Raw genomic sequence first — 17957 nt, 5'->3', positions numbered from 1 at the left:
AGGAGGAGAAAGGTGAGCACCTCCTCCTCCTCTTCCTCAGTTAAGAGCCAGGAGGAGGAAGGTGAGCACCTCCTCCTCCTCTTCCTCAGTTAAGAGCCAGGAGGAGGAAGGTGAGGGTGACTCCTCCTCTTCCTCAGTTAAGAGCCAGGAGGAGAAAGGTGAGCACCTCCTCCTCTTCCTCCTCCTCTTCCTCAGTTTAGAGCCAGGAGGAGAAAGGTGAGGCACCTCCTCCTCTTCCTCAGCTAGTTTGACATAGAGCCAGGAGGAGAAAGGTATGTGTGCTCTTCTAGTGTCTACTAATGTTGTCTAACCATAGCTGACTCTGTGTGTCACCTCAGAGGCCCTCCTCACACCCTTCAAGCCCTCAGACGACCCTCTGCAGAGGACGGGCCGGCCGTTCGGCGGGCTGATCCGCGACGTGAAACGCCGCTACCCCAAGTACGTCAGCGACTTCAAGGACGCCCTGAACCCTCAGTGCATGGCCGCCGTCATCTTCATCTACTTTGCCGCCCTTTCACCCGCCATCACCTTCGGAGGCCTACTGGGTGAGTCTGAATGGAGGATGACCAGATAGTAGAGACTGTAGCCCACGATAGTCCCAATCTACCGGCTCGACCTGGGGGGTATTCCATCAACGTTGCTAAAGGAAAATCCAGGTTTATTCAAATAAATCCCGTGAGATTTATCCCAAAATCCATGCTTATTTTGATCAATTTCGTGAGACTTTGAGAAAAAAAGCCTGGATTTTCCTTTAGCAACGTTAATGGAATACCCCCCTGGACTCCTTCAAATCAGCCCTCAGAACCCATCTGTCCACCAAGGCCTTTGGCCCCTAGTCACTGTTTCTGTTTTTGTTTTGTTTGTTTTCTGTTTTTGTCTGTCTGACCGTTTCCTTTAGAATTGTAAAGCGTCCTTGGGTTTTATGAAAGACGCTATGTAAATCCAAGTTATTATTATTATTATGAAACCCAAGAATGTGTTCAAATCAAACAGTGGGTGTGAATGTTGGGATTACGACAAATAGCCCCAAAATAGTTCATCACAACCAGTCACTTGAGCTTGTGTTTAAAGGTTTCATAGATTTATAGATTTATTTCTATTTATAGAATTTATAGATTTTAAGATCCTTCTGCTTGTTTATAAAGCTCTCACTGGCACAGCACCAGAATATCTGAAAGACCTTTTGCTAGCATATCAGCCCAGTAGAGCTCTCAGGTCTTCTGACGCTGGTTTTCTAATGTACAAAAGAAGAGATTTGGTGAGGCTGCATTCTCATTTTATGCACCCAAATTGTGGAATGCACTGCCAGTTTCAAGTCAAGACTAAAAACCCATCTTTTTAATATTGCCTTTAAATGACTAAATAATTAAATTATGATTATATAATGATTGTACTTTGAGCTGCAACTTTTGCAGGAAAAGTGCTATACATACAAGTTATTATGATTATGATTATGATTATGATTATGATTATGATTGTTGTTGTTATTGTTATTATTATTATATTAAAGCAGACAGTGTTGCCTGAGCTGAGTGTGTGTGCCTGGTTGTAGGTGAGAAGACGGAGGGTCTGATCGGGGTGTCTGAGCTGATCATCGCCACGGCGGTGCAGGGGGTGATCTTCTGTCTGCTGGGGGCCCAGCCTCTCCTGGTGGTGGGCTTCTCCGGTCCCCTGCTGGTGTTTGAAGAGGCCTTCTACTCTGTGAGTAACTAACTACATAACATCACATCCTCGCTCCTCTGTGGCTCAGTTGGTAGAGCACGGCGCTAACAACGCTTAGGTTGTGGGTCCGGTTCCCACTGGGACCGTATATGCTGAAAAATGTAGTCGCTTTGAATAAAAGCATCAGCTAAATGGCATATATTATTATATACATAAACCCCTCAAAAAAACGTTGGAAACGTTATTTCAGAAGAATATTGCAGGGGATTTTGGCAAAAAATGTTGGGCCGCTACCCACATGTTTAGCTGTGTTACTCATTCCACGAATGCATGATCCTTACAAGTTGTACCTCGTTGTAAAGGTGACTAATCAGGCTTTCCAACAATATAAAATACAATACCAATTGGTATTATTAAAGGGGAGGAAGAATCGACTGAAATAACGTTTCCAAACTTTTTTTGAGGAGTTTATATAGAAGACTGAGGGTGTGTATATACGTATATACTGTATATCGGTTCACTGAGACACCATCCTAAGCTTCGATGCTTAACAAGGACATGATAGTGTGCCATAATGTTCCTGCGACTGATTGTGATCTGTGTTTGGACGGTGGAGGTGGGTGTGTTGTGCGGGTGTGGGTGTGTCTTGACGTAGCGTCCGTGTGTGTGTGTGTCGTCGTACGTCCACAGTTCTGCAAGGGCAACGGGATCGAGTACCTGACGGGCCGGGTGTGGATCGGGTTCTGGCTGGTCATCATCGTGGTGGCGGTGGTGGCCTTGGAGGGCAGCTTCCTGGTGCGCTTCGTCTCCCGCTTCACCCAGGAGATCTTCTCCTTCCTCATCTCCCTCATCTTCATCTACGAGACCTTCTCCAAGCTGGGCAAGGTAGGCTACACTTTTTTTTTTTTTTCATAACATGAAAGACAGATACATTAGACAAACAGACAAACCAAGACGCAGGAGCGGCTGTGGCGCAGGAGGTAGAGCCGCTGTCTAATGATCGCAAGGTCGGCAGATCGGTGGTTCGAGCCCCGGCTGGCCACATGTCGAAGTGTCCTTGGGCAAGACACTGAACCCCAAATTGCTCCCAATGAGCGGGCCGGCGCCTTGCATGGTAGCTTACCGCCATTGGTGTGTGAATGTGTGTGTGAATGGGTGAATGAGAGGCCATTGTGAAGCGCTTTGGAATAAGGCGCTATATAAGTCAGTCAATTTACCTTTTAGACAACTGGGCAGTACATTAAAAAGCTCCACAAGATCAAATAAGATCACAGATCAAATAAAATAAGACATGTTTCATGTTTCATGTTTCACTCAGCATTAAATAATTATATATATTTTTAAAAGGAACAACCTAGTAGAAATCACATTCCAAGCAAAAATATCACGTGCACATAAGATAAGATAAGGTAAGATACATCATTTAGATATAGAGCGGAAAAGAAAGAGAGATATCACAGGTGATGAAGGAGGTTTGTTTAAGCGTTCTCTAACGACCTGAACGTCAAGGAACGATCCTAACGATTCTGACTGGAACCGATGCCACGTTGGGCTCTAAACTCAGAACATAGGGTCCAACCCCAGTACGTGTTTTCCCCAGCTGCAGTCCTTTAAGATCTGTTGTGATTTGAGTGGCCCTGATCAGGGGGAGCAGAGTTAAGTGGATTTGAGAGCCAAACTATTATCCTGGCTTATGATTTTAGGAATGCTGCTGCTATTTATAGTCTAGAGCTCTGTAGCACAGACTTGAAATGGACGTGTGTGTGTGTGTGTGTGTGTGTGGATTAGTCTCCATTCTCCCCCAAAGTGTTTATGTATGTACCCCTCGAAAGGTATGATGTCAGTGGTAATCCCTCTGAAGCCTTGTTGATGTTGAAGTGATGTTTATTCTGTTGTGTGTGTGTGTGTGTGTGTGTGTGTGTGTGTGTTGTGTATGTGTGTGTGTGTCATGTGTGGTGGTGTATTTGTGTGTGTGTGTCGTGTGTGTGTGTGTGTGTGTGTTGTGTATGTGTCTGTGTGTTGTGTATGTGTCATGTGTGTGTCGTGTGTGTGTGTCATGTGTGGTGGTGTATTTGTGTGTCGTGTCTGTGTGTTGTGTGTGTGTGTCATGTGTGTGTCGTGTGTGTGTGTGTGTCATGTGTGGTGGTGTATTTGTGTCTGTGTGTGTGTGTCTTGTGTGTCATGTGTCATGTGTCATGTGTCATGTGTCTGTGTCTGTGTCTGTATCTGTGTGTGTCTGTGTCTGTATCTGTATCTGTATCTGTGTGTGTGTGTGTGTGTGTGTGTGTGTGTGTGTGTGTGTGTGTGTGTGTGTGTGTGTGTGTGTGTGTGTGATGCTTTAATATGAACTCTGTGTCGCCGGGCAGACATTCCTGGAGCACCCACTGCGGCGCTGTTCCCTTGACAACAGCACAGCGGGGAACGTCTCGACAGAGGCAGAGAATGCCAGCCTTCCGCTGTCGCTCGGCAACAGCACCTCCTCGCCCGGGCCCTTGAAGATCACAGGAGAACCCAACACGGCGCTGCTCTCTCTGGTGCTCATGTCCGGAACCTTCTTCATAGCCTTCTACCTGCGCAAGTTCAAGAACAGTGCCTTCTTCCCTGGCAGGGTAAGAGTACACACTGTGTGTGACAAGCAGTGTTGCCAGATTGGGCGTATTCCCGCCCAATTGGGCTACTTATGATCACACTAGGCGGTTTTTAGACTGGGCTTAGGCTGGAAAATAATCCCATCTGGCAACACTGGTGACGAGAAAGATGTACACCCCAGTAACATGGGATCAGTGTTCAGATCATTGAGCCTTGTGAATATGCCAACATAAGCATTTATTTCAATAGAAACAGGTGTGCATCGTTACAATTCATAAATGTAATCCGGCAAATGTAGGCGTCATCTTAACACTAGAACAGCCATGGGTGGGGGTCATACTACACGAGTGACCACAGAGAGTAGATGTGTCTAGTTGTAGCAGACTTTCGCCTGTTGCACTCAAGCCTGTGTGTTGTGTGTTGTTCAGCTCCGTAGGGTCATTGGAGACTTCGGGGTGCCCATAGCCATCCTCATCATGGTCCTGGTGGACTACAGCCTACAGGACACCTACACACAGGTCAGTGGAATACCGCTCCATATATTCCCCTTCAAATAATTTCATTCCCCCAAGACATCAGGTTGTTTTTCCATCACACTCTGAGTCTCTTAATCATCTCACTCCTCTCTCTCTCTCTCCCTCTCCCCCTCCCCTCTCTCTCTCTCTCTCTCTGTCTCTCTCTCTTCCCCCCCCTCTCTCTCTCTCTCTCTCTCTCTGTCTCTCTCTCTCTCCCCCCTCCCCTCTCTCTCTCTCTCTCTCTGTCTCTCTCTCTCTCTCCCCCCCCCCTCTCTCTCTCCCCCCCCCTCCTCCTCTCTCTCTCTCTCCCTCCCCCCCCCCCCCCCCTCTCTCTCTCTCCCCCCCCCCCCTCCTCTCTCCGTCCCTGTGCAGAAACTGAGCGTGCCCAGTGGTTTCTCGGTGACGAGTCCAGACAAGCGAGGCTGGGTGGTGAACCCCCTGGGCTCTGACCACACCTTCCCTATCTGGATGATGTTCGGCTGCCTGCTGCCCGCCCTGCTGGTCTTCATCCTCATCTTCATGGAGACGCAGATCACCACGTGAGTCACACAGCAGAGCAGAACTCCTCTGACGTAGCTTGTTAGCTGCTTTCGGATAAGCCAAAGGACATGGCTCGGAAGATATATATATATAGAGAGAGTATGTGTGTTATCATAATATGACAATGTTTTGTCAAAAAGATAGTTTATTCACTTCTTTTTTCTCTCTTTCACCTCTCTCTCTACCCTCCAATCTCCCTCCCTCCCTCTCTCTCTCTCCCCCTCTCCTCTCTCTCTCTCTCCCCCTCTCCTCTCTCTCTCTCTCCCCGCCTCCTCTCTCTCTCCCCCTCCCTCCCTCCCTCTCTCTCTCTCTCTCTCCCCCTCTCCTCTCTCTCTCGCTCTCCCCCTCCCTCCCTCTCTCTCTCCCCCTCTCTCTCTCTCTCTCCCCCCCTCCTCTCTCTCTCTCTCCCCCCCCCTCCTCCCTCTCCCCCCTCCTCTTCCCCCCCCCTCCTCCCTCTCCCCCCTCCTCTTCCCCCCCCCTCCTCCCTCTCCCCCCTCTCTCTCTCCCCCTCCTCTCCCTCTCCCCCCCCTCCTCTCCCCCCCCTCCTCTCTCTCTCTCTCTCCCCCCCCCCCCTCCTCTCACTCCCCCCCCCCCCCTCCTCTCACTCCCCCCCCCCCCCCTCCTCTCACTCTCTCTCCCCCCCTCCTCTCCCCCCCTCCTCTCCCCCCCTCCTCTCCCCCCCCCTCCTCTCCCCCCGCCCCCCCCAGGTTGATAGTGAGTAAGAAGGAGCGTATGCTGGTGAAGGGCTCCGGGTTCCACCTGGACCTGCTGCTGATCGTGGTTCTGGGCGGGACCTCGGCCCTGTTCGGCCTCCCCTGGATGGCCGCCGCCACCGTCCGCTCCGTCACCCACGCCAACGCCCTCACCGTCATGAGCAAGGCGGTCGCCCCCGGCGACAAGCCCCGCATCCAGGAAGTGAAAGAGCAGAGGGTCACGGGGCTGCTGGTGGCCGTTCTCGTGGGTGGGTGTCTAGAGCGGAGTGATGGAATGTGCAGATCTAGAAATCTAGAATTTGTGTCAAACAATGACATAATGTTGATGTTGTTATTATTTAAGACATGAAGTCGTGCTATACTCAGCACACGCTCTATGTCTTTTACTCCAACCCTGCCTTCCGATCTGGAACATCTGGAATGGAATCTTGCTGATGTGTTCAGCATCTGAAACACTTAATGTCTTCTTGCAGATCAGATTGTCAATGCCCTCTTTTTCTCCATCACAAACCCTCCCTCCCTCCCTCCCCCCTCCCTCCCCCAGGCATGTCCATAGTGATCGGAGACCTCCTGCGTAAGATCCCCATCGCCGTCCTGTTTGGCATCTTCCTCTACATGGGGGTGATGTCGCTCAACGGCATCCAGTTCACAGAGCGCCTGATGCTGCTGCTCATGCCCCCCAAGTACCACCCCGACCACACCTACGTGCGCAAGGTGAGGCGGCGAGTACACACTCTCTCCCCATAGGGAAACCCATCTGTTCACCAAGGCCTTTGGCCCCTAGTCACTGTTTCTGTTTTGTTTGGTTTGTTTTCTGTTTTGTCTGTCCGACCATTTCAATTGTAAAGCGTCCTTGGGTTTTATGAAAGGCGTTATTATTATTATTATTATTATTATTATTATTATTATTATTCAGTGGGTCATTGTGTCGCTTGCATGTTGATTGTGTCTGGTCTTGCGTGTGCGTTATATCATTTAGCAGACATCTTTTTTTTATCTAAAGTGACTAGGGAACAGTGAGTGCCTAAAGTCCGTTTTTTTGTTTTGTTTTTACTGAATATGATCCCGGCGGGAATCGTATCCACAATCTCAGCGCCACGCTTTACCAACTAAGCCACACAGGACCATAATACTATCATTTCATTCAACCCTTTATTGGGTCGTCCACCCTATAAACTATACTGATGTTTACTATACTACCTCTGCACATACTGTATATTCTAAAGTTACCTATCGCTACCTCTTGTTCTATTTATATCATGCCCTTATGTCACTATTTGCACTTCTGGTTGGATGCTAAACTACATTTTGTTGTATTGTACTTGTACTCTGCGATGACAATAAAGTTGAATCTAATCTAATGGGGCGGCTGTGGCGCAGGAAGTAGAGCCGCTGTCTAATGATCGCAAGGTCGGCAGATCGGCGGTTCGAGCCCCGCCTGGCCACATGTCGAAGTGTCCTTGGGCAAAACACTGAACCCCAAATTGCTCCCAGTGAGCGGGCTGGCGCCTTGCATGGTAGCTTGCCACCATTGGTGTGTGAATGTCTGTGTGAATGGGTGAATGAGAGGCCGTTGTAAAGCGCTTTGGAATAAGGCGCTATATAAGTCAGTCCATTTACCATTTAATGAGCCTCTCCCGTGTCTGCCCCCCCCCCCCCCCCCCCCAGGTGCGGACCCTGAGGATGCATCTGTTCACGCTGATCCAGCTGGTGTGTCTGGCCTCGCTGTGGGCCGTCATGTCCACCGTGGCCTCGCTGGCCTTCCCCTTCGTCCTCATCCTCACCGTCCCCGTCAAGATGTTCCTCATGCCGCGCATCTTCTCCCACAGGGAGATGCAGTGTGTAAGTGCAGCCACAGGGGGGCGCAGTAGGGCTAGGACTCTATATCACTAGAACAGCACCTTCAGATGAAACGTCCAGGGAGGTTTTTGACCTTGGTCTGTGTGTGTGTGTGTGTGTGTGTGTGTCTGTGTGTCTGTGTGTCTGTGTGTCTGTGTGTGTGTGTGTGTGTGTGTGTGTGTGTGTGTGTGTCTGTGTGTGTGTGTGTGTGTGTGTGTGTCTGTGTGTCTGTGTGTCTGTGTGTGTGTGTGTGTGTGTCTGTGTGTCTGTGTGTCTGTGTGTCTGTTGTGCTGTGCACTTCGGGGGGGTTTCAGGCCCCAGGCTGATGATGATGAGAAGGGCTTTGTGATAAATGTATTTGAAGATGTATTTCCAATTGAATTGATTGAAAATACAGCCCTGTATGGTTTTCTATGCGGCTGTGGCAGCTGTGGCGCAGGAGGTAGAGCTGCCGTCTAATGATCGCAAGGTTGGCAGATCGGCGGTTTGAGCCCCGGCTGGCCACATGTCGAAGTGTCCTTGGGCAAGACACTGAACCCCCAAATTGCTCCCAGTGAGCGGGACGGCCGGTGCCTTGCATGGCAGCTTGCCGCCTTTGGTGTGTGAATGTGTGTGTGAACGGGTGAATGAGAGGCCGTTGTAAAGTGCTTTGGATAAAGGCGCTATGCAAGTGCAGTCCATTTACCGTTTACCATCCTGTCTCCTCCTCTGTGTGACAGCTGGACGCGGACGAAGCAGAGCCCACCTTCGACGAGAAAGAGGGCCAGGACGAGTACACAGAGATGCACATGCCTGTGTGACCGACGCCCTGATACCACCACACTCATCCCTCAGAGGCTACACCGACCTGCCAATCACTTTACCAGCCAATGGGATGCCTGCCAGAGGAATCCACAAGCAAAGAGCCTAAAAAACGACGTTAACGACCTGCAACGACAGGCAATGACCCCAGTGAACGGTACAATGTGGTCCACCTACATCGAGCCCTGTTTGGTCCTTTGGTCCACCTGCCCCAAGGGGAAAAAGATGTGGCATGTAGGAGTTTCTCTGAGATCCAGCTTTGCCAGAAAGGGGGGTAAAAAAAATCTCTCATAACCCCCCCCCCACCCTGTCAATCCTTAATCAAACCACCGGGGGCAGTGGTGAGCGGGATAGTTCTGAGTCACGGACCATCCTCAGGAAACGGGGGACACAGTTGATTGAAACCATTACAGCTTCTTTGTCCTGTGCGCGGCGTCCTATCCTGACCTGAGAGCACTTTGTGGCACAGGGGGGATGAATGAATGAATGACTTCTCCAAATCAGTTCGGAATATTTATTTCCTTCATCACACATTGTCGTTTTTTATATATTTCAACATATTTGCCATGTTAAAAAAAACGTTTTCAGGGGGAAAAAGAAAGAGAGGTTTCAAATTCAACGGTTTGTGTGTCGTGAAGAGATTTTTTTTATGTTCAATGTTTATTCCAATGACAGTATATATATATGATAGGTAGTGTGGTACACAATGATTCGTTTTTCAACCTCGAAAGAAAGGGTTGCTCTGGTTCACATTGAATGTGTGGAGGATCTTATGGGATACATTCCTTGAGTCAATATATTTAACATATTGAGCTTTTTATTATTAAAAGTTTGTTTGCTTTTTTTGTTTTGTTTGTTTTTTTGCTCCTTTTAGCTCACTAAGCGCCTTATGAAGAAAAAACGCTAGCTGTACTCAGAGAAACGTTCTCAGCCTTCCTTCGCCTTTTTGCCTTCCTTCTAGACAGCTGTTCGTTGAAGCTGTTTCGTTGGTTCATTGAACAAGCTCCCTGAAGCGCCCAGCACTTTTTAAGACCCCCAAATCTGGAACACGAAGTTAGTTTTTTATTATTATAAATGTTTTATATTTTACTTTACAAAGTGCCGTTATAGTCATATTGAATTATCTATATTATTAGCTGTTAAAAAGAGAGATTGTTTTCCCCCCAGAGAAATCCACAAGTAAGAGATTGGCGATTTTGATTGAATTCGCTGTGATTGTAAAGTGGACACGAATGTATGATGGTAGACAGACGCATCAGCTTATGTCAAAGGCAGTGGTTATAGTTATACCGCCCTGGTATTTGACCTCGACAGGTCACAGCAGATTGGTATTGGCATGTGATGGGATATGAGGTCATATCTGAGTATAGCCATGAGAGGATATGAAAAAGGCATACCTTCTTCCTCAGTGATTATTCTCCATCTCTCCACCAGGGGGAGACTGTGGTCTGTAAACTAAAGTACCAAATAAATGTTTTTTTAAGTGCTAACAATATTTTGGGATATATAATACATATTGACTGAAAACTTTTGGTCTGTATTTCCCCCAACTTTTCATTTCAGGTACTGTTTTTGTCATCACATCTCTGATGTGCGTGTCACATCTCAACACATTTCTGAAGTGCAATATATACACACTAAAACAGTGATTTGCTATTATTCGCATTTGCTACAGTACATAGCCTCCGTGTAGTGTTATTGTTATTGAATATGGTGCAGTTTAGCAGTCTCATCTGCTGCTGAATCCCCTCGGAAGGTCATCAACATACGTTTGTGAGGTTAAGATTAAGGGCAATGTTGTGTATGTTGTATGTTTCGGGTCACTTGAGTTCTCATTGCTCATTGGGTGTGTGCAAGTTGTCAACTTGTCTAGTGTAAAATGTATCAGTTGAAGGAGAGAGCACTCGTTTATTTGTGTGTGTGTGTTTGTGTGTTCGGTTTCCTTTCTTGCCAAACCCCTGTCATGTAAGTTGGTTTTGCGTGTGGTTGATTAGAACAATCAAAATGTTGTCTCCTGGTTTGAGTTATGAGGTGGCAAAGGGGTTCAGCATCATTGCCCTCCTAGCAACATTCCACGGTCTATCATAAGCTATATTTTTTAAAAACACTCTAGATTTTAGTGATTGTAATCAATTAAGTGTTGGAATAGAAGCAGTTGCAATTGTAAGTTAGAAATATTCATGTGCGGCGGGTGATCAGTGATACTGTTGACCAAAAATGTCCATTCGTTCAATCTGTGTAGACAATCTCATTACCTGTGCATCACACAGCAAGGAAGGCCTTTACTACGTCTTGTGTTTCTTCTTTAGGAATGGATACATGTCTGGAATAAGACGCTATGGACATATGTTTCACATGAAATACAAGGTTTGATTGTGTGGTGACTGGGTCCCATGCCTCCCCCTCTTACCTCTCTATATGTGATGCACTTCTCTTCACCTCAGTCTAAACTACGGTCCTCATCACTCCAGGCTTGGCTGTGTCATGTCCAGTATTAGCGCCACAGATGGTACAGCATGCATGATGTCTTTATCACTATGATAGCTGCAGCACATGGATGTATGTATGCTATACGTGTTTGGGTGACCAGGTGTATTTTTGTTTTATCATACACAAACTTGTTTTCAGAATATCACACAAGCTCAATATGAGCTTGCACCTTTAGGGTTAGTAGAGAGTTAGGGTTGGAGGTGTTTTTTAAAGCTCTTACAGAAGTTGATCACGAGGAGGAGGACCCTGTGTAGACTAGAGAGGGAAATGAAGAGGGTTTGTTGGTAGGGTGCGAGATCTGTTTTTTGCCGTTTGTGTCTGTGGTCCAGGGATGGATTGAGGGAAGGTATTATATCTGTACATGACTCGTAGAAGCCACCATACAAGTTGAAATACTGTAGTTCTATTTGAAAAGAAAACGCAGAACATTCTGGGTGTTTGTTGCTTATGTTCTCTGTAAATACATACTGTAGTTCAAATATTGATGAAAAATAAAGTTAATTTTCTATTTAACATGAGTGTCATTGTCATTCCACCAACATAGTCATAACAAGATGTCTACACTTCACACTACTTGTTTTTTTAAAATATTTTCTTACTGCTTAATATATCACAGATGATGAGATATAGTTATGTAATGGGACAGTGAAGCATTTTGCCTTCTTTTAACTCCAAACATTTGGATTTGAAATCAAACAATTGCCATGAGGTTAAAGTACAGATTCTCAGCTATTATTTGATGGTATTTGAGCACATGATAGAAATGATATAGTCCACCTGTTTCAGGGCACCAAAAGTAATATGATGACAATTGTCTTAACACAGGTTTATAGATAGTCAGTGTTCCATCAAAACATTGGTGCAGGCGTAAGAGAGCTGTCAATGTCTAGTGTTGATTCTAGGCTTTGCCTTTGCCTTAGGAATCTGCTATTGGTGTCTGTCAACATGAGGACCAAAGAGAGTCAACGAAAGTCAAAGAGACGTATGAGGCTGAAATCCCAGAAGAAAATAAAGGCTGTTTGTTTTGAGGTCTTTTGCCAAAAGAATCTGTGACAATTCTAAACATTTCATATTGTTGACATAAAATAATTCTGATATTCATCATGTTGAAACTCAAATATCCAGACTTTCATCATGTTGAAACTTAGAAATCCAGGACTTTCATTACTTGAAACTCAGATATGCAGACTTCCATCATGTTGAAACTTGCCTCAGCTTGTTAACCAGGGGAAAAGGAGGTCAAAGCATAAGCATTGTCCCCAGTGTTGCGAAACTTCCTATCCAAAAAAACATCAGAGGCTCTCTCTCTCTCTCCCTCCCTCTCTCTCCCTCTCCCTCTCCCTCTCCCTCTCCCTCTCCCTCTCTCTCTCTCTCTCTCTCTCTCTCTCTCTCCCTCTCTCTCTCTCCCTCCCTCTCTCTCTCTCTCTCTCTCTCTCTCTCTCTCTCTCTCTCTCTCGCTCTCTCTCTGTCTCTCTGTCTCTCTGTGTTTAGAGGGTCCTAGTGGTGGAGTGGGGGTGGTCTACGTTACAGAACAATCCCCTCATTCAAGCTGCTTCACCGACCCGGGGAGGAAGATGGCTGCTCTGCTACTTTTGCTGATAAGTGCTGGAGCCCTGCTGCTCTCTGCTGAAGCCCAGAGCTACACTCAACTCCCCGACAACCTCAGGAAAGGAGTGGATCTCGCCCTTCACCAACTCCACTCTCACTCTGGAATCCAGCACCACTTTCTCTTCTTAAAAAGTCTCCTGCAATCTGATATCAAGGTATGCTATGATGCAGCGTCGATTGTTTATTTTTGTTTTGTTTATTTTTGTTGTTTAGTTGTTTGTTTGTTTTTGTTTTTGTTTTTGTTGTTTTGTTTGTTTTGTTGTTTGTTGTTTATGTTTGTTGTTTAGTTTTTTGTTTAGTTGTTTAGTTTTGTTGTTTGTTTGTTGTTTTTTTGTTGTTTATTTTTGTTGACATGCGTGTGAGTCGGGGTGTGAGAGACATATTGAAGTCGTTAACTACAGTATCCATTTGCTGGAAGGACGTGTGGCAGGAATGCTGTTTTGTTTGTCTACTACTCTGTTAAAGTGTTGTTTGTTCTTGTTTAGTCAGCTCAATGATGATAATGTCCTTGATACATGTTGTTCCTCCTCTAGCCTGGGTTTGATGTGACCTACATTTACCACAACTTTTACCTGAAAGCCACCAAGTGTGCGAAAGGAACCGTCGATTCTAAGAAATGTCAGTTCAGGAATGACAGAGTGAGTACTCGCATGGTCAACACAAGACAGCAGCTTACGAGTCAGAGTCAGACATCTGTCAGACATCTGTATTGAAATGATACCAGGGGGGGTATTCCATCAACGTAGCTAAAGGACAGTCCAGGCTTATTTTGACAAGTCTTGTGAGACGTATCAAAATAAGCCTGGATTTTCCTTTAGCGACGTTGATGGAATACCCCCCTGAGGACATGTATACCTGGTTGCTGGGTCTCTGATTGTGTGCTTGCTATCTTTTGACAGCCATTGATAGACTGTGCAGTTTGCTACAAAACATTCTCTGGAGAAATCGAGCAGGATCCCAAGCCTTATATCCACTGTGTCCACAAACCAGCACTCACTGAGGTATGTTGGCCTACCAGTTTTCTCCACACAGCACTAAACTGTTTTACAAGTCCCAATCCGCTAAAAGCAATTAGTAGATTTTTTGTTGAACCAATAAACATGTGTGATGTACTCTATTCTTAAGTCAATTATTGGCGGGGGGGGGGGGGGGGGGACGACACACACTTTAAACTACATTTACTACATTATATAAGAATAAAGATTTAATTGGAAACGCAAAAAGAATGATAAAAGTTACAAAAAGCACAAAAAAATGGGAATTTCCTTATGTGTCTAATTTTATTTATCTGAATTATTTCAGGATATGAAGACAGCAAGAGTGAACCACTGTAATACCATGTCCTACACCAGTGGATCTCCCACTCTTCTGGCCTCCAAAACTTAACCACCACAAGTGAACTAAAACACTGTAACGTAGACAGCCAATGTTCAATGTTTCCTCTATGCAAAGTTTTGTGGAGGAAAAATCCCTCCAACTGAGTTCTTATGAGGTTGTCACAGTCTAGCAATTATTACATATTCAGGCATCAAGAAAGTTAATTCTGAGATAATTTATTACGCCACAAGTTCACAGGACTTTTTCAATCCACCGAAATCACATGTATAGAAGAATCACAGAGTACTCTACACATGGACACAGTCAGAGAAATGAACAAAGACAAACTCCTCACACAGTTTTTATACTCAACCATCTCTTTGTCCTCCTCAGTCTTTACCAGACGTCACATTTCACCTCTCCTTACTACTCATCATAGGGTCATAGGGTCGTCATCCCCAAACGGTTATTGCAACAGTAACCACATAACATTCAGGAGAAGCCAACGTTGACTCTTACGTTGAAAAGTTCACTATACATACATAAGTCTGTGTAAAGGTTAAATGATTGATGATGAGTCATGATGAGTATTCACTTATTCACTCATCTTATCATCAATTGAAAGTATGAGTATAGCATTAATAATCAGGCGATCAATGAATCAGGTGATCAATGATCACAATCTTCTCAATCTGAGGAGTTTAAGCTCTGAATTGACCAATTTGTCATCTTCATCTTATCAATCTTTATCCTAAAGTGCTGTTTCTTATGTTAATAATTTGTTTCAGTATATGTTCATGTTTTTTATACTCTACCTCTTCAGTATTCTACTTGAACTAATTGTGAACTAGTTGTGTGCCCTGGGGAGTAGTTAAACAACTGTGTATTCTCACTCTAATTGTACTCTCATGTCCAATAAAGCTTTCATCTCCTTTGTTCATTATGCGTTTACATTCCTGTCTAATTACACATTGCAGTGGGGGGGTTGTACTGTATATCATTCTGTCCTTGTAAGGTGGGGGATGATGAAAAATGTCAACAATTTAGCAACACCGTTGCTGCTAGCATGTCTTCACTTGCTTTTTGTTTTTACTTGCCAGAGTCTGAGTAATACTTGTTATGAGGCAAGGAGGCAAAGAACCCAAAGATAAATAGAGCAGTCCCCTCAGTGTAGCTGTCCACACACACGAGGAGGAAGATGGCCGCTCTGCTGCTGCTGCTGCTGCTGATCAGTGCTGGGGCTCTGCTGTTCTCTGCCGAAGCTCAGGAGGATTATAACCGCCTCCCCGACAACTACAAGAAAGGAGTCGACCTCGTCCTTCAACAGCTCCACTCTCACTCTGGAGTCCAGCACCATTTTCTTTTCCTCAGGAGCCTCTCGAAATCAGATATAGAGGTAATAATAAACCTAGGATTTTTTATCTTATTGTGTCTTAGTGCATATTGCATATTGATGGGGGCAGGTAACCACAACACTAGAAGAATTTGAGATGAGATCATTATTTAGATGAAGGTGTTACTAAAGTAGTGATTTAATAGTATATAACTATTGAGAATATGAAGAATACAAAATGTGCTTGTGTTCTATTTCAGTCTGGGTTCAGTGTGAGATACCTCTACCATAACTTCTACCTGAAAGCCACTAAGTGTGCCAAGGGAGCCGCTAACCCAGATCCTCGGCTATGCCCTTTCAGGAATGACAGAGTGAGTACTGTTGTCATGGTGATTTCAACTGTAAACAGTCAAAGCTTTTCCCCAAAATATATTGACTTATTTCAATGACAATCAAGTATATCATCTATGTTAGCACACTACACTGTTACATGAGTCAGTTAATAACCTCTGGTGTGCCTTTTTTTTCCTTATTGTTACAGCCTTTGATGGACTGTGCCGTTTGCTACAAACTGTTTGCCGGAGAGATAGAAAGCCCCCCTGCTCCTTATGTGCACTGTATCCACAAACCAAAACTCACACAGGTAATTTATTTACCTTTTCTAAAGAGAACAATAAGGTATCACATGAATGTTTTGTGAAGTAATGTTACTCTGTTAAATATTGTGAACCACCCATATTTTGGTATTAAAAAGTAATTGGAATGTTCTTTAATTTCATTTCAGGCTATGAAGATAGCGAGAGTTCAACACTGTAACAAAATGAGTTACATCAGTGGTGCCCCAACTCTTCTGGCTTCCATCGCTACTACCTAATCACCAACTTCTCTGGGTTAGCCCCAGGAATCATCTAGAACACAGTGATAAAACAGCCTGTGTACTGTATGTCTGTATAGTAGATTCAGCACAATCTCATCTGTGCTGAAGTCATTAATAAACGTAACAAAATGAACAAACCTTTTGTCTTTGCCACATAGGTCTCATGCTGCTGTTCGTTGCTAGGTTTAGAGCAAACAAACATGTTGCTACCAGGCTTCTGGGAAACAAACTAATTAATTTGACTCGGCTGTGCTGTAAGAGGTCTAGATACTAACAAGAACATTAATTCGATCCCTGCAGTTCATTCTCTCAGGATGATGATGTTACATAACTGTTACTTCAGGGTTACTCTCTTATGTAATCTGGGATTCAAACAATAAAGCTTTATCCCCGCTACTTTTTTTTGTTTTTGGTCAACAGCTGAGGGGTTGGGCTGGAGAAATGTGACCACTCTCAGTTTCATAACACAGAGCTAAGGATTTTTAAGCTATACAGAGTTAGTTTACAATGACATTGTCTACTAACAATGGAGTAAAACTTAAGCTTCAAGCTTATATTTTGGGTTATGATGAGGTAAGACATTTGAACTAACCTTGTGAAGCAGGGGCTGTATATCAAGGGCTAGGGGTGTATATCAGCAAGGGCTATATACTGTATGATCATAGTCCTAAAATGTCCTTTAAAACACTAGAACAGCCGTGCCTTTTTTACCTACTGAAAGAACTGCCTCAGGGGTCAAATGACCATAGTCTTTACAATGCTAAGCTGCTATTTACACACAACGACCACTAGTTGGCCGCTTGTAAATTAGCCTGCTTCCTACACAGAAAAACTGCAAAAAAGCTTTATACTCGTTTATGTAGTGATTAATAGTGATTTTGAAAATGTAACGAAACTGGCTGGTAGAACGCACATATCTAGGAAAAGTCATGAAAGGAGGGTCGTGAAATGTTATCGAGTGCAAAGATATAACTTTTGTTTTTACTCACAGGGGTCAAATGGCTGATTAAGTGTTCATGAAAGCATGGCCAGACTACCAGACCCCTTTCTCAGGCCACTCAGTCCCAAGACCAATCATTACCTTCTTCTTTAACAGCACATTCACATGGTCAACTGCCAAAGCGAGTTAACTCTCTGCAGAGTGAAATGAGTGGGCTTGCTGATTCAAAAAGGCAGAAGGTAGAAAAAACAAGGTCCTTGACTGGGCTTTGACTGACAGCCCAGCTGCGAAATCAGTGCTACAACCCTGATTACATAACCAAGTAGAAAACAAATGTATTGAGACAATTGTTGCTTGTGTGTGAGACACAAACTCATAATATTTCATTTCCTTACTTTTTAAAAAAAATACAGTGTTAGTTTAGAATTACATTGATATAAAACAATGGAATAAAACAAGATTATATTTTGGGTTATGATGGAGTTAGACACTTGAACTAAGCTTGTGAAGCATTTATATGTTGTATTCTTCAAGGAACAAGGGCTATATTGTGACGATCGTTTGAGTAGGACACAAAGGTGCTTTCACAGTTACTTTATTGACTAAAAGGAAGACTTACTTAACATGAAACTAACGATGGGCTCATCAAATCACAGAGCAACATCACCCAGGATTAGTGGCGTAGCGGACGGGCCCGCAAGCGACGTACCGCGGGGGGGCCCCAGCCACTAGG

At 44.8% G+C, this 17957-nt stretch overlaps 3 protein-coding genes across 3 annotated transcripts in view; all 3 read left to right on the top strand.

The window, feature by feature from the left end:
* slc4a2b (solute carrier family 4 member 2b) overlaps nt 1-8748 on the top strand; it is a 35738-nt gene extending 26990 nt beyond the window's left edge. Inside the window, exons 13-22 of the mRNA XM_080544251.1 lie at nt 339-545; nt 1553-1701; nt 2353-2547; nt 4029-4271; nt 4680-4769; nt 5139-5305; nt 6014-6267; nt 6564-6733; nt 7688-7861; nt 8578-8748. Of these exons, the coding sequence (XP_080400377.1) occupies nt 339-545; nt 1553-1701; nt 2353-2547; nt 4029-4271; nt 4680-4769; nt 5139-5305; nt 6014-6267; nt 6564-6733; nt 7688-7861; nt 8578-8658 (1730 nt within the window). The 3' untranslated portion in view covers nt 8659-8748. The remainder of the gene's footprint in view (nt 1-338; nt 546-1552; nt 1702-2352; nt 2548-4028; nt 4272-4679; nt 4770-5138; nt 5306-6013; nt 6268-6563; nt 6734-7687; nt 7862-8577) is intronic.
* Nucleotides 8749-12723: 3975 nt separating this feature from the next.
* Nucleotides 12724-14961, top strand: LOC308169119 (uncharacterized protein; the record flags this gene model as incomplete). Its single annotated transcript, XM_080543764.1, has 4 exons — nt 12724-12912; nt 13291-13395; nt 13657-13758; nt 14060-14961. 4 exons carry the CDS (start codon nt 12724-12726, stop codon nt 14141-14143), a joined length of 480 nt encoding a protein of 159 aa, XP_080399890.1. The 3' UTR covers nt 14144-14961.
* Nucleotides 14962-15272: 311 nt separating this feature from the next.
* On the top strand, nt 15273-16281 carry LOC308169473 (uncharacterized protein; the record flags this gene model as incomplete). Its single annotated transcript, XM_080544155.1, has 4 exons — nt 15273-15470; nt 15668-15778; nt 15949-16050; nt 16192-16281. 4 exons carry the CDS (start codon nt 15273-15275, stop codon nt 16279-16281), a joined length of 501 nt encoding a protein of 166 aa, XP_080400281.1.
* Nucleotides 16282-17957: the final 1676 nt, after the last annotated feature.

Source organism: Nansenia antarctica (genome assembly GCF_963989245.1).
Source record: "Nansenia antarctica genome assembly, chromosome: 13".
NCBI classification, from domain to species: Eukaryota; Metazoa; Chordata; class Actinopteri; order Argentiniformes; family Microstomatidae; genus Nansenia; species Nansenia antarctica.
The sequence above is the reverse complement of the archived record's forward strand: the minus strand, read 5'-3'. Positions and strand labels throughout refer to the sequence as shown.